Below are 27,505 nucleotides of genomic sequence, written 5' to 3' on the forward strand. Positions count from 1 at the left end.
AATCTGTAAGAGTAGGAATGTCTTAACATCCCCCTCAAGGGATATATATGAATGAGTATACGCCCGTAGGTATACACTTTACGCGGAAAAGCAGACAGAAACCCTAACTCCAGACCCCGCCCCACGTAAACTCCCGCCCCTTTCTCCCACTGCGGGACTGGAATTGGCGCAGTTAGCTGACGTAAGACGTAACCTCCGTATTCTCCTACGTGTAGCTACCGTCTCTGCCTCTGGGAGTTGAAGTTTCCGAGAGCGGACCTTCTGGCGTGGAAAAGCCAATTTCAAAAAGCTTTCTGTGCGGGGTCTCAGATACCCCGACAGCTTTTCGACTTGGTAAGTCTTTTGGCCTGGAGGCTAGCGCTTGCCTACCCTTTGGCATAATTCGGGCGCAGAAGGAGCTCTTACCCAGCGCCGCCATCCACTAGCGGTAAGGGCTTCCGGGACGGGGTCGGGGTGGGGTTGTGGAAGCGGCTGCCCAGTCTCAGCTCCGAAAGGAAGTGACGTCAGAGGCGCGCCCTTGCCTCTCGCCAAGCAGTTTTCTGATTCGTCGCCTGTAGCTTAATCCCGCCTTTGGAATGCGTGCGCCATCGGGTGGCTTGGAGGGAGGAGTGGGGCGCATCCCTGCTGTGGGACGCTTGTTGTCAGCGTTTGGTTTGGGGTCGGAATCCAATTCCTAGTTTGTGAAGAGTGTGCGTTTCCAAAGAGCGAAGGGAGAGGGAAATCTGGAGTGTGAAGTACCGGAAAACGAGTTGTGGTCCTGCCACTTGGTGGCTAGAGACCGTGGGCAAGTCGCTTTACCTGTTTAAACCTGATTTACCTCATTTCTCCGAGGGCTGACGTCGTTGAGAGCTCGGAAATGTAGAGAGGCCTGGGGAAGGTTGCTGCAGGTGCTCTTAGGCCTCACGGTGGTGAGCTGAGGACGATTTAAAAAAAAAACCAACGACGTGTTAACTTGGTTTCACTGAAATGTTTTATGGTAAAATTCAGGAATTTTTTTTTTAGAGATTTAAGAAGATAGCAGCAGATGACTTTCTCACCTTTTATTAGTTTTAAATCCCCTCCACCCCACCCCCAATCCCAGCCTAACCCTCCGCCCATGGGGCCTCAGAGCTGCACCAAATCGCTATTGCGGAGTTGGCCTGCGCGTTATACTACTAAGAGGGTTATTACTTCTTTGTCACTGTCAGGTCATCTAATTCCATTCTGCTGTTATGCCAACAACCATTTGTATCTTTTTGGAACAGTGGTTGTGTCATAGATTATGAACATTTTAGCCCAGTCAATAAGACCCATGAAAGCTTTTGTTTTGTTTTGTGTTTTGTGTTTTTTTTTTTAACTTTTATTTTGGCCATTCACTCTTAATGTATGTCCTCCTTGCTGGAACCTGTGCTAAGAAGTGGATATCGAAGGCCAGTTGAGATACTGTTTTTTTATATATTTGTCCCACACCAAATTTCCTTAGTCATCTTTATCCGGTTGTTTTATAAAACTACCAGATAATATATCTGTAATTAAATGAACCACTTTTTTAAGTTACATGCTCAAGTAAATAAATTTCATGCAGATATTTCTGTAATTGCTGCAAAATTTGTTGAACCTGGAGAATGAATGAAAATGTACGATCACTGCATGTGTGGGAGGAGTACAAAACTGTGTGGTGGAGCTTGTATTCATTTTGCTTAAAAGGTAATCCGAACAAGCTAATACGTGGTGAAATGCTTATTGGATGGTATAAGCAGTTAGGGTTGGTATATATCTTTGTATATAAGGTGTGCTGCAAACAATAACTTACAGGATCTCAAGCTACTGTCATTTTTGTTGTATTCCATGCAATGTAACTTACTCAAAATTTAAAAAAAATTCTCTTACTACATGAATTTTCTTAATTGGGAATAACTTAAAAAATAACAATGATTGTAACTTTGACTAGTTCATGACCATTCCTTGTATTTGATAGGCTGTTTAAAAACATGCAGGGAGTTCCCGTTGTGGCTCAGCTGGTTAAGGACCCAGTGTTGTTTCTGTGAGGAAGTGGGTTTGATCCCTGACCTGGCTCAGTGGGTAAAGAATCCAGCATAACCGCAAGCTGGTGCATAAATTGCAGATGCAGCTCTAAATCGACCCCTGGCCCGGGAACTTCCGTGTGCCACAGGTGTGACTATAAAAAGAAAAAAAAAAAAGGTAAATGTTATAGATCTAGATATAATGCTTATGGTTATGGCATGTTTAGAGTTGTTTTTGTGTGTGGTGTGAGCTAAGTATTGAGCTTTGCTTTTTCTGCACGTGAGTTCGAGAACAATTTGATATGATGTAGGCCTCAGCTGCAGCTCTGATTCAGTCCCTAGCATCAGGAACTTCTATTTGCTGCAGGTGCGGTGCTTCAAAACAAAAAAACCCACAACCTCCCCCCCCCCCCAAAAAAATATTAGTGTGCAGTGATAAATTAAACTTAGTCTTCCTAGATAGGAAAGGCGAAAGCTCCCCCTGGTGTGCATGAGTTGTAAAATATTGCTATATCTTGTTTTTAAAATTTTTCACTTTATAGAGCAAATCAACACTTGGCAGTTTTTGAACATAATAAGAACTAGTGAAAAACGATGCCACTGATGATAGAAATCTTCTTTCTTAGAATATTAATCATTGTTTCATGAAGAGAATAATTTTTTTCTTCAATTTCAATTGTGCCTTTGAGTTTGCACATTTAGCTTAATGGGCAGGTTTAGCTTATGTTTATATTGTTTTGGATAAATTCATTGCTGATTTTAATTAACTTACTGTCTGTGGCAGGGAAATAAACTAAAAATAATCCTGGGGAATCACATATATTTAATTTTTTTCTAATCCTTTCAGGCTTACTGTGTTTCTCTTGTCTCCTGTTTCTTACATTGAATGCTTATTTTCCAGATTTTAAAAAAATTAATGAATGCACTTAAGGTTATACATTTTCCTCCAGTTACCTTTTTTTGCCTGTATTTCTCTCATGCTATTTGGGTCTTGAAAATGCTCTGATGTATTTTTTTCATTCTATTTTTCTGTCTGAATTCTGAGATTGTGAGGATGTCTTCTGATTCATCAGTTAACCTCTTGGACTCCAGGTAATCTGGAGTTTGTCTCATCTGTTGGAATTTTTATATCTTCGTTTTCCGGTTTCCAAATTGGTTCTTTTTTATGGATTCTTGTTTTTATGCCTGCTTTTGTGTCCCAATTTCCTGTTTTTTTGGTTATTATGCCTCATGACCTCTGAAAGGTTTCAACAAAACTTATTTTTAAAGTCATTTTCACATTGCTCTATTATTTCCAATTTGCATAGAATGACTTTATCTCCTGATTGTTTAGTAGTTTTTTTAAAAAACTATTTCTGTCTTTTCATAATTTTGCTTTGCAGACTCATCTTGAATGGAATTGGAACTTTCCAAACGACCTCTGTGTAGTACTGATTTTGTTTTTGCTTCCACCCATGACCCTTTGCAGTGCTTCAGTCCACAGCAGAACTTACATATATAGTTCAGAATGCTTTTTTTTTTTTTTTTTTTTTTTTTTAAGGGTACCAGGGCATATGGAAATTCCCCAAGCTATGGGTCAAATTGGAGCTGTAGCTGCCGGCCTACACCATAGCCACAGCAACGCCCAATCTCAGCTGCATGTGCTACTTACGCTGCAGCTCATGGCAACTCTGAATCCTTAAGAATCCTTAACCCACTGAGTGGGGCCAGGGATCAGACCCTCGTCCTCATGGATACTAGTGGGGTTCGTTAGTGCTGAACCACAACAGGAACTCCTAGATAGTTCAGTATTCTAATCATATATTATAAATTCATATGTCACCTCATGGCTGGGCCCAGGACATAGCCAAAAGGCTGTGTCACCTTCCTTCAGGTTTTCCCCAAGTAGTCAGCTTTCTGTAAGTCATACGAAACAGCAATATAACAGCTATAGTTTTACCTGTTTTCAGGCTTTTTTCATGGAAGGAGGAACCCTACCCCAACACTAGTTTAAGGATTCATCTTGAACTCCCATCTGTCTCTCATCATCTGTATTATTTTTCTCCTCACTTTAGAGCTAGGAAAACTCCCAGCTGTTCTTATTTTTTATTTTGAGAGAGGCTATACCTTTTTTTGTTTTTCCTTTTTAAATTTTTCCTGCTGTTGTCATGCATTTCAACATGATTGGGAGGCAGGGTGCCTCAAAACATGAAATTTTGAGTAATGATCTCCAGGAAGTCTCCCATTTTTTTTTAATGCAGTAGCATAGGAATAGAACTAGAGCTGTTTTTTTTTTTTTGTTGTTGTTTGTTTGTTTTTCCTTATCTTTCAGTAACAGATCCCAGAGCCTTTCAATATCAGGGTTGAAGCAACATAGCTCTTTAACATTCTTTGCAAACCCTCATTTTTCTTTTTTTTTTTAAATGATTTTTCTTTTTTTTCTGTTACAGCTGGTTTACAGTGTTCTGTCAATTACCTACTGTATAGCAAGGTGACCCAGTCACATACATATATACATTCTTTTTCCTCACATTATCATGCTCCATCATAAGTGACTAGATATAGTTTCCAGTGCTATATAGCAGGATCTCATTGCTTATCCATTCCAAAGGCAATATGGAAACCCTCATTTTCTAAATGAAATGTTGTATTTCTGGGAGATAGTAGAGTTGATGTGGATTTGAATCTTTATCACTTCATTTGTCTTCATTCAACAAGTATGTTGAGGACCTGCTTTGTGCAACATTGGTTCTCAGTGCCTTGCTTCTTAGGAATTATTTAGCAGCTTTGTAACTTGGGCACATTATTTAACCTTTGTAGCTTCTCCCTTTACAAAATAGTCATATACTGTCTACCTTTCAGGGCTTTTTGAAAGAGTAAGTTAGTAAATTTTTTATTAAGCACAGTAAGTTAATAAATGTTTGCTATTACTATTTTCATTACTTTTAAAAGTCCTTTGTAGTTCATAGTCACTCATTTATTCCACCAGTATATAATAAGCATTGGCTAAGTGCTAAGCACTGTGTTAGTATTGGCAATATAATGTTGGGCTAAAGCAGACATTATACCTACCTGATGGAGTTTCCAGTGTAGAGTCAAATTTGAGTTGTCGTTTTTAAGAGATGTTCTCCCTAATTAAGGATATGGTTTGGTTGGTGGCATGAGGAAAACTTGTAAACTCTTACTTGGATTACTAGACAATTCTTTGTCCACTTAGTAATTCTGGAACCTAGTAAAATGCCAGGACTTTTGTTCTAGCCTCCAAAGCACACATTTTAAAATTTCTTGTTCTTTCAGTTAAAATTTGTCAAACTTTCTAAGTTTGCTTAGTTATCTTCATATATCCTGTTATTTCATTGCACTTTTAGAGAAAGCAAAATAATAAAACTACTGTTTGAATTATGTTCTGCAAAGGTTTTTTTTCCTTCTGTTATCTGAATTGTGGGGATTGTTTTCTCTTTTATGCTTTTCTGCATAGATTTGGTAGCTACTCTGTAAGAGGGAAGAATCATACATTTTTCCTTAGGGCAAATAGAACATTTGCAAGCTTCATATTTAGTCTTTCTTGGTAAAAATAAATAAATTTTTGGTTGTTTTGTTTTGTTTTTTAGGGCCACACCCACGGCATGTGGAAGTTCCCAGGCCAGGAGTGAATAGGAGCTACAGCTGCCAGCCTGTGCCACAGCAACACAGGATCTGAGCTGTGTCTATGACATACACCACAGCCCACAGCAGCACCGGATCCCCAACGCACTGAGCAAGGCCAGGGATTGAACCCACAGCCTCATGGATTCTTGTCAGATTCATTTCCACTGTGCCACAAAGGGAACTCCCAAATAACATAATTTTTTTTAAGCATTGATGTTAATAATAAGTTAGGAGAAAAAAGTCTCAGTATTGCTACACCTTTCCCTAATCTGAAGGCAAGTTCAGTTCTAGACAATAGATATAAAGATGTGGCTGATTAAATTGAAATAAAGATGTCTGAGATGGCCTTGAGCATTCAACAGCTAATTACAGTCAACCTACATATTGTGTTTTTTAGCCATGACTTGAGTAGAAAATTTACAATTACATAGTTAAAATGAAATATGTTTCGGGGGGGGGGCAAACCAAATTTGTTTTCTTCATTGTCCAAAATAGAGAAAGGTATAGCATATCTTTTGTCCAAAAAACAATTTTGAGTGTACATCCAGGTAGTGAAAGTAACATTTTTCTTATACTACAGCATTAAAGACAACTATGAAAAGTGTTTTCCATCTCTGTTTTAAAATATTTTCTTTTATGAAACTATGTTTTCATTTTATAAGATTTAGAAAAGGTAGAAAACCACAAGTCAAAATGAAAACGTGTTTATTTAACATAACCATTTCCCTTTATCACTAAATAATTTTGGGAAGCATGACTTTTTTCCTGGCTGTTTAGTATGCCCAGACAATGTTATGGATGAACTGTAATTTATATTTAGTCACTTTCTGCTGACATTTACATAGTTTCTAATTTTTTATATTTAAAAACAATAATACATATATTCTTTTGCACTAATTTTGCATATGTTTCTAATTAATTTACAGGAATTGATTGTAAGGAAGTCAGCGTGTGAAAGAGTATCAGCATTTTAAAGCTCTTGAAACACAGAGGTCTGAGTAGCCTTCTGGAAAAATCGTGCCATGGCTGCCAAAAGTGTATGAAAATATCCCATTTCATCAAATGATCTTTGCAAATAAATGACATTTAATTGCCCAAATTTGCATTTTTATTCATTACTGATATGGTTTTGTTTTAATTACATCCTTAGGGTTTTATGTATTTGTGAATCATTTGTTCTTGTCACATTTGCTTTTCAATTTTTCAGGAGCATCAAATAGTGTCATCTGAAATGTTGCCAGCATTTAGTGAGACTGCTAATGTTGAAAGAAAGCAAGATTTAAGTGAGGACCAAACGGAGCACCAGAAGGCAGGATTAGGTGAAGGGGTCGAACCAATATCCAAACGGCAAATGAAGAAACTAATGAAACAGAAACAATGGGAAGAACAAAGAGAACTCCGCAAGTATGTTTTGAAATGCATGTTTTCTGCCCTTTTCCAGGGAATGTTGGGCTTTGCATAACCCTTTGACACATTGAAAGTAATTGTGTTACTTCAAACTGGGGCTGTGCATATTGTTAGCTAACATTGCCAGTTGGCTGCTAAAACTGTGCGTGTTTTGAAATTTTTTTTTTTTAAGCAGTGTTGATGAATTTATACTATATGCTTTTCTCACCCAGAACCTATTGTGAGTAGCAGCACAACTTCTTAAACAGCTGATTTAGGTAAGGGATATAGTTAGCATACATGTCCTAGATATGGAACAAAAATAACCACCTCCAAAAGATCAAGTTTGGGCCTAACATTGATTTTTCTAGAAGAGCTGTTGCAGGTTTTAGTGAGAGCAGTTAGGCTGAAGCTATTATCATATAAAGAAAAAATTTATTAAGAGAAAATAATTATAGTTGATGTAGATTAGAGAAGAAGTATATGAAATTTTTTTCACATTTTTTTAAGTGGGAGTAGCTTTTTTTTTTTTTTTTTTTAACCATTCCTTAAGAATTGAAGTATAGTTAATTTACAGTGTTGTGTTAACTTCAGGTATACAGCAAAATTATTCAGTTATGTGTATATACATACCCTGTATTCTTTTTCAGATTTTTTCACACTATAGGTTATTAAAAGATGTTGAACGTAGTTCTCCGTGCTCTACAGTGGGTGCTTGTTGTTTATCTGTTTTGTACATTGTAGGCTGTATATGTTAATCCCGAATTGCTGATTTATCTCGCCTCTTCCCTACTGTTGTTCCCCCTCTGTAAATTTGTTCTCTATATCTGTGAATCTATTTCTGGTTTTTGGGGGGTTTTTTTTTGGTCTTTTTTTTTAGGGCCACACCCATGGCATATGGAGGTTCCCAGGCTAAGGGTCCAGTTGGAGCTATAGCTGCCGGCCTATGCCAGAGCCATAGCAACGCCAGATCTGAGCCACGTCTGCAACCTACACCACAGCTCACGGCAACCCTGGATCCTTACCCACTTAGTGAGGCCAGGGAGAGAACCCAAAACCTCATGGTTCCTAGTCAGATTTGTTTCCGTTGTACCATGACAGGAACTCCTATTTCTGTTTTGTAATTATGTTCATTTGTATCTTTTTTTTTTAGATTCCACATATAAGTGTTATGATATTTGTCTTTCTCTTTCTGACTTACTTCGTTTAGTAACATAATCTCGGAGTTCCCGTCGTGGCACAGTGGTTAACGAATCCGATTAGGAACTCTGAGGTTGCAGGTTTGATCCCTGCCCTTGCTCAGTGGGTTAAGGATCCTGCGTTGCTGTGGCTTTGGCGTAGGCCGGTGGCTACAGCTCCAATTAGACCCCTAGCCTGGGACCCTCCATATGCTGCGGGAGGGGCCCAAGAAATGGCAAAAAGACGAAAATAAATAAATAAATAAGATAATCTCTAGGTCCATCCATGTTTCTGCAGATGACATTATTTTCTTCATTATGGCTGAGTAATATTTGTGTGTGTGTGTGTGTGTGTGTGTGTGTGTGTGTGTATATACCACATTGTAGTATAGTCTGAAGTCAGGGAGCCTGATTCTTTCAGTTCCATTCATCTGATCTTAAGATTGTTTTAGCTATTTGGGGTCTTTTGTGTTTCCATACAAATTTTTAAGTTTTTTTGTTCTAGTTCTGTGAAAAATGCCATTGGTCATTTGATAAGGATTGCACTGAATCTGTAGATTTGTTTGTGTAGTATGGTCACATTAATAATATTGATTCTTCCAGTCCAAGAACACAGTATATCTTTACATCTGTTTGTGTGGTCTTCAGTTTCTTAAATCAGCATCTTACAGTTTTTAGAGTACAGGTCTTTTGCCTCCTTAGGTAGGTTTTTTCCTGGCTATTTTATTCTTTTTGATGCAGTGGTAATGGGATTGTTTCCTTAATTTCACTTTCTGATCTTCTTGTTACTATGTAGAAATGCAACAGATTTCTGTATATTAATTTTGTATCCAGCAACTTTACTGAATTCATTGATGAGCTCTAGTAGATTTCTGATGGTGCCTTTAGGATTGCATAGTATCATGTCATCTATAGTAAAGTTTTCTTTCTTTTCCAATTTTGAATTCCTTTTATTTGTTTTTCTTACTGCTGTAGTTAGGACTTAAAGACCTATGTTGAATAACAATTTTACTCTTTTTTTTATATGGTTATGAATGTTCAAAAATCATTTAGGGGATGAATGATCAAAATAAAATTTATCAGAACTCTCAAACTCAGTTGTTTTTAAGTTTTGTAAGTATGTATATTACCAATAATAAGTGAAATTATCAATATAGTTAGAATTTTTGTAGAAAGCATTACATTGTTTTTGCAAACTCAGTTCTTATGTAAAGCTTTTAGACAGGCTATAAAAATTGCTGATATTTGACAATTTTTGAACCACTGGAAGTGGCAGTTTTGTTACGGCTTAGCCTGCTGATTTAAAAAAGTAGTTTCTTTTTCTATTTAGAAAAATTGTGTAAATATCTGAATATACAAATAAAGTTATTTTCAATTATTTTAGACAAAAGCGGAAGGAAAAACGCAAGAGGAAGCAATTAGAGCGACAGTGTCAGCTGGAATCAAACTCAGATGGAAGTGACAGAAAACGTATTCGAAGAGATGTTGTTCACAGCACACTCCGCCTTATCATTGACTGCAGTTTTGACAGCTTGATGGTGTTAAAGGTATCATAAATCACTGTCAGAAAAATCCTGTAGCTGAACTAGGGTGAATAATTTTTGCTTTAGTATATAAATGACTTGGATATAAATCTGTGATACTGAAATGCATCTTTTCAATTTTTTTTCTTTTTAATTGTTGTAAAATACATATAAAATAAAAGTTATCATCTTAACCATTTTTAAGTGTACAGTTCAGTAGTGCTAAGAACACTCACGTTGTTGTTCAGCCAGTCTCCCAGAACTCTTTTCATCTTGCAAAACTGAAACTTCATATCCTTTGAACAACTTTGATTCTGCCTTCCCTAGCCCTTGGCACCACTGTTCTACTTTCTAACTATGAATTTGAATATTTTGGCTACCTTGTATAAGTGGAATCCTACAGTATTTGCCCTTTTGTGACTGGTTTATTTTACTGAACATAATGTCCTCAAGGTTCATCTGCATTGTAGCATGTATCAGAATTCTCTTATGTTTTAAGGCTGAATAATAATCTAGTGTATATATAGACCATATTTTGTTTATTCATTCATCTATTGTTGGACATTTGTTCGTTTCCACCTCTTGGCTATTTTTTTTTAAATTTGTTTTATTGATGTATAGTTGATTTACAGTATTGTTAGTTTTTGCTGTACCACAAAGTGATTCAGGTATCCATATACATTTTTGTATATTCTTTTTCCATAATGGTTTATTATAGGATATTAAATATAGTAGGATCTTGTTGCTTATCCATTCTGTATATAATAGTTTGCATAGGTCTTATATTGCTTTTTTTTCATTTGTCTGTTTGCTGTTCTGATTGGGTGATTTCCATTATTCTATCTTCCAGTTACTTATTTGTTCTTCTGCATTATTCAGTTTGCTGTTCATTATTTAACTCAGCTTTCTTCTTGGTCAATGGGTTTTCTAATTTTTGTTGACTTCTTTTTATAGTTTCCAGTTCCTTTTTACAATAATCTGCATTTCTTTTGATAGCCTTTCTTAATTCCGTCAGTATTTTCATTATCTCCTTTTTGAACCTGGTGTCTGTTAGACTGAAGAAATTTGGCTATTTTTTTTTAAATTACTCTGTTTCATTGTTCTTTCAGGGGAATTTTCTTAGGTTTTTTTTTTGTTTGTTTGTTTTTTGTTTTTTTTTTAATGGCCATTCCCACAGCATATGTAGGTTCCCAGTCTAGGGGTCCAATCAGAGCTGTAGCCATTGGCCTACACCACATCCACAGCAATGCAGGATCCGAGCTGTGTCTGCCACCTACACCACAGCTCATAGCAATGTCAATGTCAGATCCTTAACCCAGTGAGTGAGGCCAGGGATTGAACCTTCGTCCTCATGGATGCTAGTCAGATTCATTTCTGCTGACGGGAATTCCCTTAGTTTTTTAATTAGGACTGGTTCCTCTTTATGAGCTTAGGGGAAGCAATTATCTACTTTGATCTTGGAGGACTGTTTTTATGTGGGAGTAACCAGTGTGAATTGGTTTACAAGGGTTTAGTATTTTTGGTGTGAGTACTGCTTTTAGTATGCCTACCACATCTTTCCTCTGTGTGCTGGCCATTATCCTCTTGATAGGAATTGTGACTGGTGGCGTTGTGACTACAGCTTGCCCTGGATATTGAGCAGGGCCTCCTCTTTGCTCTGTGGTTGTCATATCCCTGTCGGGGGCAGGGTCTACTCCCCAGTTGTTATACAAACTCCTAGATCCATTTAGAAGCTGTGGAGTGAGGTATATGGTGTTGGAGTGCTCCCAATGGGAGAGGAGCCACTGAGTATTCCTCCCCCAGGAAGTGTGCTCTGTGGTGTCACCTGTTGCACATTGGCAGGCTGGCAAAGTGCACTGTTGCTGGCACTGCCCTTGGCTTCACCTCAACCATGGGAATACAGACAGTTGGCCCTGGTGTTCTTCAGGTGCTGTGTTCACAAAGCCACCAGCACAGATCTACTGAAGTCAGGCACCAGAACCACAATAACTGCACACCTAACCCACTGTGGAAGTTATGGAAGCAGCTCAGACCCCAGCCCAGCCTCCACACGTGTGCACCTATAAAGGCTACAGCCGCTAAGCCCAAACGCACCCCAGCCACAGGAGCACCCAAAGTCTACTCTTATGTTCCACAGGCACTGAGTAGCCTAAACCCATGGATTATACAGCTGTGGAAAAAGGGCTTAGATTTCAGTTGTGCTTCTTAAGTCACATGACCCTGGGAAATCAGCTCTGACTTCAGCCCTGCCTCAGCATGTAAGCCACCCGTTGGCACTTGCATGCTCCTCAGAGCTCACATAGGCAGCGCGGCACGTGCTGAGAGCACGTTGAGAAGGGGCCTGCTGTGGCAGGCCCCACCCCTCCCTTTGCCAGCTCCTTAACAGTGCTTTGCTTCTGTGGCAGGCCTGAGCATTTGTGTACACCTGTGGTTGTGGCCTGTAGCACACCCCAGCCCCTTAAGGCTGTCTTCTTGCAGCCAACCCCAGTTCTCTCCCCTGTTCTGTTCTCTGAAGCCCGAGTTTTAACACCTAGCTCTCGTGCACACCAGCAGAAGTACATCTCAGACTGGGGAGTACAGGGCAGCAGCACACACCATCTGTGTAGGTCTCTGTTCTGCCTGCTGCATTCCAGCTGCTGCACTCTCCTCTGAGCCCATTGAAGCTCCCTTTCTGTCCTGGCTTAGCTCCCTACTGGTGTAGGGGCTTCCCACGGTGCATGAACCTTCTTTCACAGCTCCCTCCCAGGGGCACAGGTCCCATCTTGATCCCCCACCCCTTTTTTTTCTTTCACCTATATGATTATGTGGAGATCTTTCCTGAAGTTATGGGTGTCTGAGATCTTCTATTAGTGTTCAGTAAGTATTCTGTGAGAATTGTCCCACATGTAGATGTATTGTTAGTGTATTTGTGGGAACAGCGAGTTCTGTATCTTTCTATTTTACCATATTGATTGGAGCCCTCTAAAATGCTTCTCACATTATGTTTTCCAAAATCTCTGACCCCACATTAAAGTAGCTAATAAGTTGCTTTTATTTATGTATGTATGTATAAACCGGGGGAAAGACGGCCTCATCATTAGATTGAGACTCAGTAACTGCATATTAATCGTAAAGAGCTGAGGGGATTTTTTTGCTATTTATCCTAGTCAAAAGGCAGAAAATAAGAAACATGACTGGTTTAATAGAATTATTTCTTAATAGTTTGAGAAACCTATTTGTTTAAGCAATGCTACTGAAAAGAATGTTTAATTACTTCCGAAATCTTTGGTAAGTCATGAAAATTGTAGTAGTGTGGGTCTAAGAGGTTCTTTTTTCTTTTGTTGTGTCTTAATTCATGAATCAGCATTTTAAATGGATACAAATAATGGGTTACAAAGCATTGACTTACAGTAATTATTTTGTCAGTATGTAAGGAAAGTCAGAAAGGACTTGTATTTCAAAAGAAAAGTGTATCTATCTAGTTGTCCCTTTTGCTTATTCTGTTCCACTAGGATTGTGGAATGGCTACAGAAAATTCTGAAAATACTGCTTTAAAAATTGTACTCTTTTATAGGACATTAAAAAACTTCATAAGCAGATTCAACGGTGTTATGCAGAAAATCGACGAGCACTGCATCCTGTGCAGGTATGTTTGAGGAATTTAAACTTCAAGTCCTTTTATATCTTCCTCCAGAAAAGGCATAGGTCATTCCATTTGCCTTAGTATAAGAATGAGTCTTACAGATAATCTTTCCTAGAGAACAAAATGCTTATTTGAAAAGTGTTCTTTTTCCTACAAAAATAAATTATTTTAAACATTTCTTCACATGTTGTTCTCAGATACTCTGTGCCCAGTCATCATCAGTCTTATATACATTGACCTCTTCATTGCTGGGAAGTTGGACGTCTTTATTAAAGGACATTGCATATTTTTATACCAGTTTCTCAGCTCTCAGTTTCTTCCTTTCTGGGAAGTGTGGGCATTGCCCCTTCCTGATGGGTACTAATGCTTGTTGGGTAGACTTTTTTCCTCCTTAAAGGATTTTAAGTCACTGATAATTTTGGAAGTTAATTTATTAGGTAGAATGAGGGAGTGGTTTATGAGACTGGTTGAGCTGCTCTTAAGAGTAGGTTTTTCTTGGGTTCCTGTCATGGTTTAGCAGCAACAAACCTGACCAGCATCCACAAGTGCAAGGGTTCTATCCCTGGCCTTATTGAGTGGGTTAAGGCATTGGCTTGAGCTGTGGTGTCGGTCACAGATGTGGCTCAGATCCCACATTCTTGTGGCTGTGATGTAGCCTGGCAGCCACAGCTCCGATTCGACCCTTAGTCTGGGAACGGCCCTATGCCTCAGGTACAGCCCTAGAAAGACCGGGGAAAAAAAAAAGAAGGTTTTGCTTACAGAATTTGTTTGCATTCTAGTTGACCTAAAAACTAACTGCAGCTCACTGATGTTAAGAACCAGAAAAATCTTAACATATTTTTGTTTAGTTTTTTTTTAATCAAGTGGTAGTAATTTTATTTATGTATTTCTTTATTTATTTTTGCTTTTTAGGGCTGCACCCATGGCATGTGGAAGTTCCCTGGCTAGGGGTGGAATCGGAGCTACGGCTGCTGGTCTGCGCCACAGCCTCCGCAACACTGGATCTGAGCCATGTCTGCGACCTACACCACAGCTCATGGCAACACCGCATAGCTGACTCATTGAACAAGGCCAGAGATTGAACCCATATGCTTGTGACTACTAGGCAGATTCATTTCTGCTGTGCCATGATGGAAGCTCCAGTAATTTTATATTTTTACATTTTGTATTCTCCTCATCCTTTATTAGACTTGAAATAGATTTCAGTGTTAAAAGTAAAGAAGAAATTATGAAAACTTGGGACTGATAAAAAAAATAGAGTGGTTATAAAAGAAAGGGAAGAGAAACTTTTCATGAAAGAAAATTTATAGAAAAGTGAGAGGCAGATTATAAAAACTTTGGAAAATGAGAAGAAAATGTAGATGGAATACAGAAGTTAGTGGGTTAGGAGATGCACAGAAATTCACATGCCATTTTACCACAAATTTATTCTTGGATGCTTAAAGCATGTCATATATTTATTTTTTTCTAGAATGAAAATATTTTGTGTTTCATTGATGATTAGATGAGTATATGAAGGAAATAAAATATTTTCTCTGATAGTCATTTGCTCTCCCTTTCTATGCCTGCCACTCTCTATCAGTTTTACTTGACAAGCCATGGAGGCCAGTTGAAAAAGAACATGGATGAAAATGACAAAGGATGGGTCAACTGGAAGGTAACTAAAATAAGTTAACTCTCACATAACTCCAGGTATTTTTATGTTTAAAGGTCTACATTTTTTAACCTAAATTCTATGTAGTACTAATAAATATAAATATAAGACCCAGCAGCTCCAAACCTTGTGTATCACCGCACCTAAGTCTAAGGTTACCAATTGGAGAAGCTGAGAGACTGAGATACAGTTTGTACTTGCTTTCATTAAATCTCACTTGCTATTTTACTGCCAACTTTAAAATGCATTTTTTAAAAAGGAAAAACTTCAAAGGCCTATATAAAATCTCTACTTAGCAAACTGCCTGTAAATTATTTATAAGAGTGAAGTCATTCAAATAAAACTTGGAAATGTACTTGCATTCTTTTTCTTCCTAAATCTCTGCTGTATCCCTATCCACATGTGGCTGTTAAACTCTTGAAATGTGACTGGTCTGAGTTGAGATACACTATAAATGTGAAATAGACACTGGATTTCAAAGACTTAGTACAAAAAAAGAGAATGTAAAGTATCTCCTTAAAATTAAAAAAAAAAAACTTGTTTATTGTAAGTTGAAATCATAAGATTTCAGGTATAGAGTATTGAGTACGTGTTAAAAATGAATTTCATCTATTTCTTTCCACTTTTTTTTTAATGGCTGTACCCGCAGCAAATGGAAGTTCCCAGGGATTGAATCGGGGCCTCAGCTGCAATCCATGCTACAGATCTTTTAACCCCTTGCACGAGGCCAAGACTTGAACCTGCACCTCCTCAGCAACCCAAGTCAATGCAGTCATTTTCTTAACATACTGCACCTCAGCAAGAATTCCTCTTTTCCCTTTTTTAGGTAGCTACTAAAAGATTTCAAATTACATATGTGGCTCATGTTTTTTGGGTTTTTTTTTTTGTGTGTGTGTTTGTTATTCTTTTGGACTATTCGCAGTCATTTACAAAGATGACTAATAGACTGGCTTTAGTACTAATCCCTGAGGAAACCTTCACTATTCTACTCAGAGTAGTGGGTTTTTCCTATACTTTTTTTTCTTTTTCCAAGGCAGTTCTCACTGTGATGAACTTTCCCTGTCTTACTAATGATAATGACTGCATTTATTTTATTAACAGCCTATAGTGTAAAATATTTTCAAAGGCTTTTTTAAGAAGTACAATGTATTTACCAAGTTTTATGTTCATGCCTATTTTCCTGAGAAAGAATGTAATAAGTTAGAATTGGCATATTTTCACTTATTTTGCGGCTTGTTAAATTTTATTATTTTGTACCATCAGCTTTCCAGAGAGGTATGAGTTCACTAGTCTCTAAATATATGCATTCCTCTTGGGGCTCTTATTAAGCATAGGGATAAAATGTATTATGTACCATTTTCCAGAAAAATGGCATTTATTAATAGGTTATATATTTTAGGTGAGAGGTCTCCTGCTTCACTTTTGATTTCCACAAAAATTATTGGGAAATGCCATCTGAGCCTGATGATGCATCCTCCTTTATTCTGTCAATGTAGTTTGCAAAATTCTAACTGCCAACTGTTGTTCAGTCTTGCACCTCTGATGTGACAGTTTTGTTGAAGAAGATTTCAAATGTGTATCTTTGTGGAAGCAGTCGCATGGAATTTATTAAATCTGTCAGCCCTTTCCTTTTGATAATTCATATAGATGGAGAAGGAAGTAATTGGAGAAGGCATTCTTTGGCTGGAGAACAGTGTCAGCAGATATATGACAAAAAATGCATTTGTTTTGTTGGAACAGGAAAAGTTAGAAAGGTAGGTTAGTGCTATATATAGGAAAGAGTTATTAAGTTAAGGAACTTGAATTTTGTCCTACAGATAAAGATAAAACATTGAGAGTAGTGTTTTCAGAAGAGTCCACCATCCATGTGTGGAAATAAATTGGAGAGATCTGAGGCTAGAGATAAGGAAATAACATCAGGAGGCTCCTTAAGTAATTGAGATGTAAGGTGATAAGATGTTGAAGTAATAGGTTCTAAATAATACATTGTTAAAATATTCTTTCAAACTTCTTTTCTTGTGTTTTTTTGGATGGGTTTCTCTAGAAAAAAGAAAATAATCATTTTTAGCCAATTTTCAGAAAACTCTACTCATTAATATCTTTCCCAATGTGTTTTAAAGGATATCCATATCAAACCAGAGCACTATAGTGAATTCATTAAGAAAGAAGACCTGATTTATCTGACATCAGATTCACCTAATGTACTAAAGGAATTAGATGAATCAAAGGCCTATGTGATTGGAGGATTAGTAGATCACAACCATCACAAGGTACAGTTTTGTTTTTGTTTTTTTTTGGCATATAACTAAAATTGATGTATCAGGTTTTTCGATAATAACAATTAATGCTGATAGCTGATGTTTATTGAGTGCCACGATATTTCAGTTGCCTTTCTAGCTGAGGAATCATTTCACACACATCAGTGTGCTTAATCCTCATCGCAGCCCAGTGAGGTCAGTACTATTATTAGACCTGGAGGTACAGAGAAGTTAAGTCTAAAATCAATAGTAATGGGTGGTAAAGCAGATATTTGAAACCAGGTCGATGGCTTTGGTGCCCACATGCTTAAATGATTTGCTGTATCCATAGAAGATGCTGCTGATAATTTCTAGGCTACTGATAAAATTTATAGTAATTTATATCAAAATTTATACCAAAGTCAGTAAATTTGTCAGTTTTCAAATTTGTGATTATCATGAGATGTGCTTTCTGTTCTCTTTAATTTATACTTTTGTCTCTTCCCACCTCTTTACCCTCATTCTAATGACATAACAAAAACACTTTTTAAAAGAAAACATTATTTTGTATTTTGCAGGCTACTTAGTATCAGGCTCAATTCAGCTCTTTTGCTGAGTGAGAAGGTGTTGTCAGTCTAATAATATGAAGTAATTCATTATTCTAATGAGGCACCACTGAACAGTAGAACTTTCTGCATTGTTGGAAATGTTTACATCATCCTATTCAGTATGGTAGCTGTGTGGCCACTGAGCATATGAAATCTGCACAGTTTAATGGAGAAACTGAATTTTAAAAAATGCAGATAAGTTGAAGTAGTCACATGTGGCTCCTATTAGACATTTTAGCTCTATAGCATCATAGGAAATTTTATCAGAATGATCTTTAAACCTTTTTAGTTTTTCTTAGTGGAAAAATGTTATTTTGTTATTTATGTAGAACCATGTTGTATGGTCTAATGTTGTATGTTTCTCTAAACTGAAACAATTTTGCTTTCAAAAGCAGTTAACTCAGTCTGCTATTAATTACTGGTCTCTAAAATACTAGTTGAGAAATTTGCTCTTCTTTCTCTGTACTGTATCTTTTGGCCCTTTCATTTCTGATTAGACCCAGGCTTTAAAGATTTTAAGTTTTAGAAGAGAGAATTCATATCCAGCATTCTTTTACTTGACAGGGAGGAAAAATAATTTATAGGCAATTAAATTTTTTTTTTTTTTTGCTTTGTTTTTTGTCTTTTTAGGGCCATAGCTGCGGCATATGGAGGTTCTCAGGCTAGGGGTGTAATCAGAGCTACAGCTGCTGGCCTACACCACAACCACAGCAACGTGAGATTGGAGCCACGTCTGTGACCTATACCACAGCTCACGGCAACGCCGGATCCTTAACCCACTTATTGGGGCCAGGGATCGAACCCTCAACCTCATGGTTACTAGTTGGGTTTGTTAAGCACTCAGCCACGACGGGAACTCCCAAGTTTTGTTTTTGTTTTTTTTTTCAAATCAAGTTTTTATTTAGTTTGTCTTTGCCATTTGTGTCTCTTAGTGTTAATGTAATTGAATAGTTTTATCTTTTAAAATCGTGGGTAGAATGATGCTTCTCTAGGAATTCAGTTTGAGTACTTTAAACTGAAAGAAAGGCAGTGTGACACGAGAAGCTATTTGCATCAGGAGGCATGAGCCAGGTTTTTCCTTTGGTTCTGCCACCGAGGAACTTTGTGATGGCACAAGGAATATAATGTCTTTGCTTTCCTTATTTGTAAATTGGTTAAAACAAATGCCCTCTGCATTCTGACTATATTTTTTTTTTTTTTTTGTCTTTTGTTCTTTTAGGGCCGCACCCACAGCATATGGAGGTTCCCAGGCTAGTGAATCTAATCGGAGCTATTGCTGCTGGCCTACACCAGAGCCACAGCAGCACAAGATCTGAGCCTCTTCTTTGACCTATACCACAACTCACGGCAACACTGGATCCTTAATCTACTGAACGAGGCTAGGGATTGAACCTGCAACCTCATGGTGCCTAATTGGATTCGTTTCTGCTGCTCCATGATGGGAACTGCCTCTGACTATACTTATTGTCAAGAGAATGTTTCCAAATTAGCAATTAAACACACCCACTTCTTCAGATAATATTTTCTGAACTAAAGTCTTTTCCTAAAATTATTTATTCTGTTAAACTTTAAGTAACGTAATGTTCTAGTCCAAGTTATAGTGTCTTTGTTTTAGGGACTTACATATAAACAAGCATCAGATTATGGAATTGATCATGCACAGCTTCCCCTTGGAAATTTTGTGAAGATGAACAGTAGAAAAGTTTTGGCAGTTAATCATGGTAAGCTCTAAGGGGGAAACTGAGAACATACCTGAGTGAATGTTGCGAAAAAGAACATTTCATTTATGTTTTGAACAAGTGGAAAATATACATGTTTGGAAATGAACAATTTTGGAAACAAAATTATAAAATGTAATCATTTATAATTTGAATAATACATGCATGCTTTAGAAAATTTTGAAAACGTGGAAAAGTATAAAGATAGGTTATAATTTCAGTACCCAGAGATACTTGGTATTAGTTTTTTGATTTGTTTTCTTCAAATTCTTTTCCTATGGATATATAATATTATTTATTATGTAGTTGGATTTTTTTTTTTGGATTCTTTATTGCATAAAAAATTATAAATCTGGGGTCTTTCCCTCACATTTATAAATATATTTTTTCATATTATTGAATCATCGTTAATGACTATTTAATGGTCCACCATCTAAATATAAGTAATGTAATCATTCTCCCCTGGTTGATATTTTTTTCTTTCTACTGTTGTAAATAACATTGTAATAGACATTCTAGGACTTAAGTATTTGCATGGAATTTTGCTTTTTAAATTTTTTTTTTTGTAGTTAGTGTACAACTATTATTAGGCTTTTTAAATTTCTCTATAGCAGGCTGCTTTAGGGAGTTATAAAAATGAACTTACTGGTTCAAGGAATGAACTTCCCCTAAGACTTCTGATAGTGGAAATTACTTTTCTGTCATGAAGGAATCCAAGTTAAGCCTTCAACAGTATATTAAAGTGAGAGGACTTGGAGATAGCATTAAAAAAGTTCCACGGTGGCCTAACAGTTAAGGATTCAGCTTTGTCACTGCTGTGGCTCAGGTTTGATCCTGGCTAATGAACTTCCACATGCCTCAGACGTAGTCCAAAAAATAAAAATAAAAAATGCAAAACATTCCCCAGAGTGAGCGGCACAATATAGGAAAGATAGAAGAAATATAACCCTTTTTTCCTAGTTTTCTGATGGTACATACAGGATAAAGAAGTGAAAAGAAGAGAGAAGAATAGGAAGGAAGTAAAAAAGGTCTTCTGTCTATTGATTATAACTGCCAACCCTGAGTGCTTAAGAACTGAATTAAGGAAGAGCTACAAAAGAGGTAACAGCCTTGAGAACCTTGGGCATATTGGCTCTGACAGCTCGTTCAGGAGAAGGAAGTATTAAGAACAAAGTAGTTAGTAGGACATACTCGTACCCTTAACACAAAAGCAGCGCATTTTAAAATAGAGTATGCAGTGTTGTGATGAGCTCGGCTTGTCTTTATTGCAGTGTTTGAGATTATTCTGGAATACCTGGAAACAAGAGACTGGCAAGAAGCATTTTTCACTATCTTACCCCAAAGGAAGGGAGCTGTTCCCACAGACAAAGCCTGTGAAAGTTCCTCACATGACAAGGAATTCGCCACAGCTGAAGGTGGATTGAACAGTGATTCCAGTGAGGAGGAAAATAGCAGAAATGAGCAAAATTCACCACATGAAGAAAAGCAGGATAAAGAAAACAGCTCTGAGTCTACGGTGAACTCTGTACCACAGTAATGTCTTTTTTTCTTTCTCTTTCTTTTTTTTTTTTTCAAGTTCCAGGAAGAAATTAGAAAATGAGATACTTCATAGAATATTTGAATTGAAAGAAAATTTCATTTTCTCTTCTTTCTGTTGTGAATTTGTAAAGCTTTTTTTTTTTTTTCTTTTTAAAGAACTAGGTGATAAAAAGCCTTCATTAGCAGTTCTTGCTGTGGCACCGTGGGTTAGTGATCCAGCTCGTCTCTGTGGAGGCGCTGGTTCAATCCCCAGCCCAGCACAGTGAGGTAAGGCTCTGCTCTTGGCTGCAGCTGTAGTGTGGGTAGCAGCTCCAGCTGGGATTTGATCCCTTGCCTGGAAACTTTGATATACCATGGGGGCAGCTGAAAAAGAAAGTCCTCATAAGAAAGCATTTTTTTGTTTTTAAATAAGATTTCAGTTGTAATATAACAATTTTCCAAGCCTCAAATAAGCATTTCTCGAGAATTTTACTTTTTTAGTAAACCTTCTTTCTCTTTTATTAATTGGATTATATTCTTCAGAATGTGGCTTCTGACCTTTCAGTTTTATTATATGTTTATATCAATGTCTTTCTGATTTATTGCTTAACTTATTTGTGGAGTCAGATATTAAGTCTGCCAAAATGTTCTGTATGGAGGTTACCTTGTACTTGCAGGTTTTATTTTCAGTTTAATAACTTCAAAGGAGTATAGTGATTGTAGGAAGAAGTGTAAGATTGATTAGCTGAACAATTGATTTCTTTTTAACTGTGGAATCCATCTCTGCTCTTCTTGTGATGTCTTTGTGGTTTAAAGCAATCACTGAAGAATTAAGACTCTCTTTAATATATTTTCTTAATTTCAATAATGATGGTAAATTATTTCAATTGCAAAATTTAATTTTTCAGACTAGATTATTTTATTTTTTGTCTTTTTAGGGCTGTACCCGCGGCATATGGAGGTTCCCAGGCTAGGGGTTGAATTGGAGCTATAGCTGCTGTCCTACACCATAGCCACAGCAATGCCGGATCATTAACCCACTGAGTAAGGCCAGGGATCAAACCTATGTCCTTATGGATGCTAGTTAGATTAATTCCTGCTGATCCACGACAGTAATTCCAGACTAGATGTGATTTTGTTTGTTTGCTTGTTTGTTTTCCACCTGCTGTAATTTATTTGACTAAATTTCACTTAGGATCAATAGATCTGAGGGTTTTTCTTTCAAACATATTATCTTATCATTCATTTCTATTGTCGTTGAATTTTTTCTTAGAAAATAGTTTAGATTTTATGAATTCAATTTCTGGTGCCTAATCCATACATGAAATAGATATAGATATTAAACGCTTTAACTTTACTCTTATAGTTTAAGAATGATTTGTTCTTAAAAAGCACATAACACAAAGCCCTTACTAGAGCATGTATATGAGTTTATAGCAACAAAACACTCATCAATTCTCAGCTGAGAGAATCTAGGCAGCTTGAATGCTTAAGGAATAAATTAAAGTCATAGGAAAACTTACTCATTTATATTGGTCCCAATTAGAGTGATTATCCTCAAATACCAGTTAAGTTTAGTTATACCTAACATTTTTATGTCTTTATTAATAACCCAAATGAATGTAACTAAAATATGCCGTGACATTCTTAATTGTAAAACACTGTGCAGCATATGTTTATTTTCACAAGTGATTTTATAAATACTACAATCTTAAAATTCAAATTACCATTGCTGGATACAAATATGACATCACATCTAATTTCCCTCTAACAAGCAAAAAAGAAGAGTCCTCCAAGCAACCTATACCATTTACTTACAAATTATTTACTAAAATTTGAAATAATAAAATACCAACTAAAAAGAAAATACACATCAGGTTCATTTGGGGACTTACAGAACAAATTAAAACATACCTTAGCTGTTTCCAGCGGGGGAAATAAATGCCCAATGAAAAAATGCCTCTTGAGGTAGCCTCCTCTCTGTCTTCTGGAATAGGATATCTTTTTGAAAGTTTCCAGTCCATTTGGTTGAAGGTTGTTCAGCATTTGGTTGTAATTTTGTTATTTTAATGAGAGAAGTTGAGCTCCAGTCCCAAGACTAGGTTATTTTAAAAGGCTGTTGAAGGGCAAATTTGTTATTACCTAAGCTTAAAAAGAAGCAGCTCTAGAAGTTCCCTGTGGCTCACTGGGTTAAGGCTCCACTATTGAAACTGCTGTGGTTCTGGTTATTGCTGTTGTGCAGCCTAGGAACTTTTGCATACTGTGCACACAACCAAAAAAATTTAAAAAATAAAAAGAAACAGCTCTTAGAAAAGCAACTCTTAGCAGCTCCTTTTCTTTTGTACATACTTCTTTAAAATAAAATATATTGGTTCTTAAAGTGAGTAAAGTTAACTTTATATATGTATCTGCCTACTATAATATAATAGTATTCAAGCTAATATAAATGTTTGTTTCTATAAATAATATAAGCATGTGTGAAAATATACATATAATTTCATATACATTTATTTGTCCGTATTGTGTGATTTTCAATTATTGAGGATAATAGGATTGAGTTGTCATATATCTGTATCAATTATGTGAAGGATTATGTTGAAAAACACCAGTGAATTTTAATTTGATAAAGTGCAAAATACATAACTGAACATTTGAGTGAGGGCAAGGGAAGATGGGGCTAGGAGATGTTTTAGCTTCCTACGAGTAAATGTAGAGCAATTATATTTAAAGTGATTGTGCTTTATTGCAGTTGAATTAAGATTTCAGAAGACTTTATATAGTTTGGATAAATTAACTTTCTGTTCTTTTTACTCACTGGCACCTCATATTATATACATATTTGGTAGAAAGTTCATTGAATTTAATATTGACGTTCACTGTCTCTTATATTGCTTTATTGTTAGTAATTTATTATAGTTACCCATTTAAAGTAAGGTCTCTGAGCAACATATGTAAATAGAGAATAGCCTCCACAATTCTAGAAGAACAAAGCTATGTCAGGTTTTGTTTCCCAAAGTTTGAGGTTTTTCTGAATAAATACAATTAGTAGCATAGGAATATTATGCTTTTACTTAAATTACACCATGTGAAATAAAGTACAGTTTAATACTGAAAGGTGGGAAGAAAAAGTGGTGGACACTCTGTAGTTCGATTTTCACTAATTTTAAAGCCCTGAATTTTTCTCCTAGGGCTGCCATAACAAACTACTGTAAACCAGTAGTTTAAAACAACTGAAACTTATCCTTTTAGAGTTCTGGACACTAAAAGTCCAGAATCCAGCTGTCGGTAGGATCATGCTCCCTCAGAACACTGAAGAATCCTTCAGAGAGTCTTCCAGGCCTAGCTTCTTATAGCTTTCAGTGGTTGCCAGCAATCCCTGGTTTTCTTCAACTGCCCAGTCTTTTGTTTTCTTGTCACATGAACTTCTACCCTCTCTCCTTTGTGCTTGAATCTGTGTCCTCCTATTAAGGTTACTGCTCATTGGATTAGGGTTCACTCTAATCCAGTGTGACTTTACTTTAACTTGATTATATCTACAAAGACCTCCACACTGTCCTCCATAGTAAATGCACCAATTTACATGTCTACCAACAGGATAGGAGTATTCCCTTTTCTCCACACCTCTCCAGCATTTATTTTTTTGATGATTTTTTTTTTTTTGTCTTTTTAGGGCCTCACCTTCGGCATATGGAAGTTGCCAGGCTAGGGGTCAAATCGGAGCTACAGCTGCTGGCCTATGCCACAGCATTGCCAGATCCGAGCCAAGTCTGAGACCTATGCCATGGCTCACGGCAACACCAGATCCTTAACCCACTGAGCAGGGCCAGGGATAGAACCTGAGTCCTCATGAATATTAGCTGGGTTCATTATCACTGAACCACAAGGCAAACTTCCTATCTTTTATTGACTTTTTGATGATGGCTGTTCTGACTGGTGTGAGGTGACACCCTGTTGTAGTTTTGATTTGCATTTCTCTAATAATTTGCAATAATGAGCAACTTTTCATGTGCCTGTTGGCCATCTACATGTCTTTGGAGAAATGTCTGTTTAGGTGTTCTGCCCATTTTTTAATTGGGATGATTTTTTTTTAATTGCATTGTGTGAGCTGTTTGTATATTTTGGAAACTAATCTCTTGTCAGCATTATTTGCAGAAAATTTTCCCTATTCTGTAAGTTGTCTTTTTTTTTATTTTATGATTTCCCTTGCTGTGCAAAAGTATTTTACTTTAATTAGGTCCCATTTGTTTATTATTGCTTTTGTATCTATTACTCTAGGATACGGATCCAAAAAAACATTGATTCTGTTTATGTCAAAGAGGGCCCTGCCTATGCTTTCCTTTATGAGTTATATAGTATCTAGTCTTACATATAGGTCTGTAATCCATTTGGAGTTTATTTTTGTATATGGTGTTAGAGAATGTTCTAATTTCATTCTTTTACAGGTACCTGTCCAGTTTTCCCAGCACAACTTACTAATGAGACTGTTTGCCCCACTGTTTATTCTTGCTTCCATTGTTATAGATTGACTGTGGGTGCATGGAGTTTTGGGGGGCGGCTTTCTATTTTGTTCTTTTGATCTATGTATCTGTTTTTGTGCCAGTAGCATACTTTTTAATGACTATAGCTTTGTAGTATAGTCTGAAGTCAGGGAGCATAATCCCTCCAGCTCCATTCTTCTTTCTCAAGATTGTCTTTTGTGTTTCCACTCAAATTTTAAAATTGTTCCAGCCAGTTCTGTGAAAAGTGGCATTGGTAATTTGATAGGGATTTCACTGAATCTGCAGATTGCCTTGGGTAGTATGGTCATTTTAATAATATTGATTCTTCTAATACAGGAAAATCTTTCATCTGTATTGTGTTCAGTTTCTTTCATTAGCATCTTAATGGTTTATGGAATATAGATCTTTTGCCTCCTTAGGTAAGTTTACTGCTAGGTATTTTATTCTCTTTGATGCAATGGTAAATGGGATTGTTTCCTTAATTTCTCTTTATGATCTTTTGTTGTTGCTGTATAGAAATGCAGTAGATTTCTGTGTATTAATTTTTTTATCCTGCAGCTTAACTGAATTCATTGGGTAGATCTAGTAATTTTCTGGTGGCACCTTTAGGATTTTCTACATGTAATGTTATGTCATCTGCAAACAATGACAGTTGTACTTCTTCCTTTCCAATTTGAATTCTTTTTACGTCCTTTTCTTCTCTTGAGTGCTATGGCTAGGACTTCCGAAATATGTTGAATAAAAGTGACAAGAGTGGGTATCTTTGTCTTGTTCCTGATCTTAAAGAAAATGCCTTTAGCCTCTCACTGTTGATTATGATGTTAGCTGTGGGTTTCTTATATATGGCCTTTATTACATTGAGGTTTGTTCTTACTGTTCCCACTTTGTGGAGAGTTTTTTATCCTGAATGGATGTTGAATTTTATCAGAGGCTTTTTTTGCATCTGTTGAGATGGTCAAATGGTTTTTATTCTAAATTCACTAATGTGGTGTGTCACATTGATTCATTTACAGGTATTGAAAAATCCTTGCATCCCTGGAATAAATCCCACTTGACCATGATGTATGATACTTTTAATGTATTATTGGATTTGGGTTGCTAGTATTTTGTTGAGGATTTTTGTGTCTATGTTCATCATTGATATTGGCCCATAAATTTTCTTTCAGTGTTGTCTTTGTCTAGTTTTGGTATCAGAGTAATGGTGGCCTCATAGAATGAATTCCTAATAGAATGAGAAGTGTTTCTCTTTCTGCAATTTTTTGGAATAGCTTCAGAAGGATAGGTGTTAACTCTTCTTTAAATGGTAGAATTCACCTGTGAAGCCATCTGGTCCTGAAGTTTGGTTTGTTGGGAGTTTTTAATCACTGATTCAATTTCAGTATTGTAATTCGTCTATTCATATTTTCTATTTCTTCCTTGTTCAGTCTCGGGACATTGATTGTATCTTTCTAAGAAGTTGTCCATTTCTTCTAGTTTTTCCAATTTACTGGCATATTGTAGCTTGTAGTAGTGTCTTATGGTCCTTTTACATTACTATGGTGTCACTTGTAACTCTTTTTTCATTTCTTATTTCATCCATCTGGATGGGCCCTCTCTTTTTTCTTTCTTGATGAGGCTGGCTAAAGGTTTATCAATTTTACTTATCTTTTCAATGCTTTAGTTCATTGATATTTTCTATTCTATTATTTTTTGTATGAAATTACAAAAAAGTAATCTGCAAAAATTTAGTTTCATTGATATTTTCTGTTGGTTTTTTTTTTTTAGTTTCTATTTCTTTCTTTCTTTCTTTCTTTCTTTATTTATTTTTTAAAATTTTTTTGTCTTTTTTGTCTTTTTTGTCTTTTTTTGTTATTGCTGTTGTTGTTCTTGTTGCTATTTCTTGGGCCGCTCCCGCGGCATATGGAGGTTCCCAGGCTAGGGGTCCAATCGGAG

At 36.6% G+C, this 27,505-nt stretch overlaps 1 protein-coding gene across 51 annotated transcripts in view; it reads left to right on the plus strand.

The window, feature by feature from the left end:
* Positions 1–209: 209 nt before the first annotated feature.
* TRMT10A (tRNA methyltransferase 10A) overlaps positions 210–27,505 on the plus strand; it is a 38,308-nt gene continuing 11,012 nt past the window's right edge. For 4 of the 51 annotated variants that reach the window (XM_005653605.3, XM_084970715.1, XM_084970725.1 and 1 more), the window contains exons 1-10: positions 561–976; positions 1,958–2,181; positions 6,557–6,667; positions 6,838–7,034; positions 9,579–9,741; positions 13,271–13,342; positions 14,922–14,996; positions 17,114–17,263; positions 19,454–19,559; positions 20,828–21,089. In XM_005653605.3, the coding sequence (XP_005653662.2) occupies positions 6,653–6,667; positions 6,838–7,034; positions 9,579–9,741; positions 13,271–13,342; positions 14,922–14,996; positions 17,114–17,263; positions 19,454–19,559; positions 20,828–21,089 (1,040 nt within the window). In that variant the 5' untranslated portion in view covers positions 561–976; positions 1,958–2,181; positions 6,557–6,652. 51 annotated transcript variants of the gene reach the window in all.

The sequence above is a fragment of the Sus scrofa genome, chromosome 8 (assembly GCF_054392235.1).
Source record: "Sus scrofa isolate SSC_HxYL_T2T_F1_AM1 chromosome 8, Sscrofa_HxYL_maternal_Yorkshire_Landrace_v2.0, whole genome shotgun sequence".
NCBI classification, from domain to species: Eukaryota; Metazoa; Chordata; class Mammalia; order Artiodactyla; family Suidae; genus Sus; species Sus scrofa.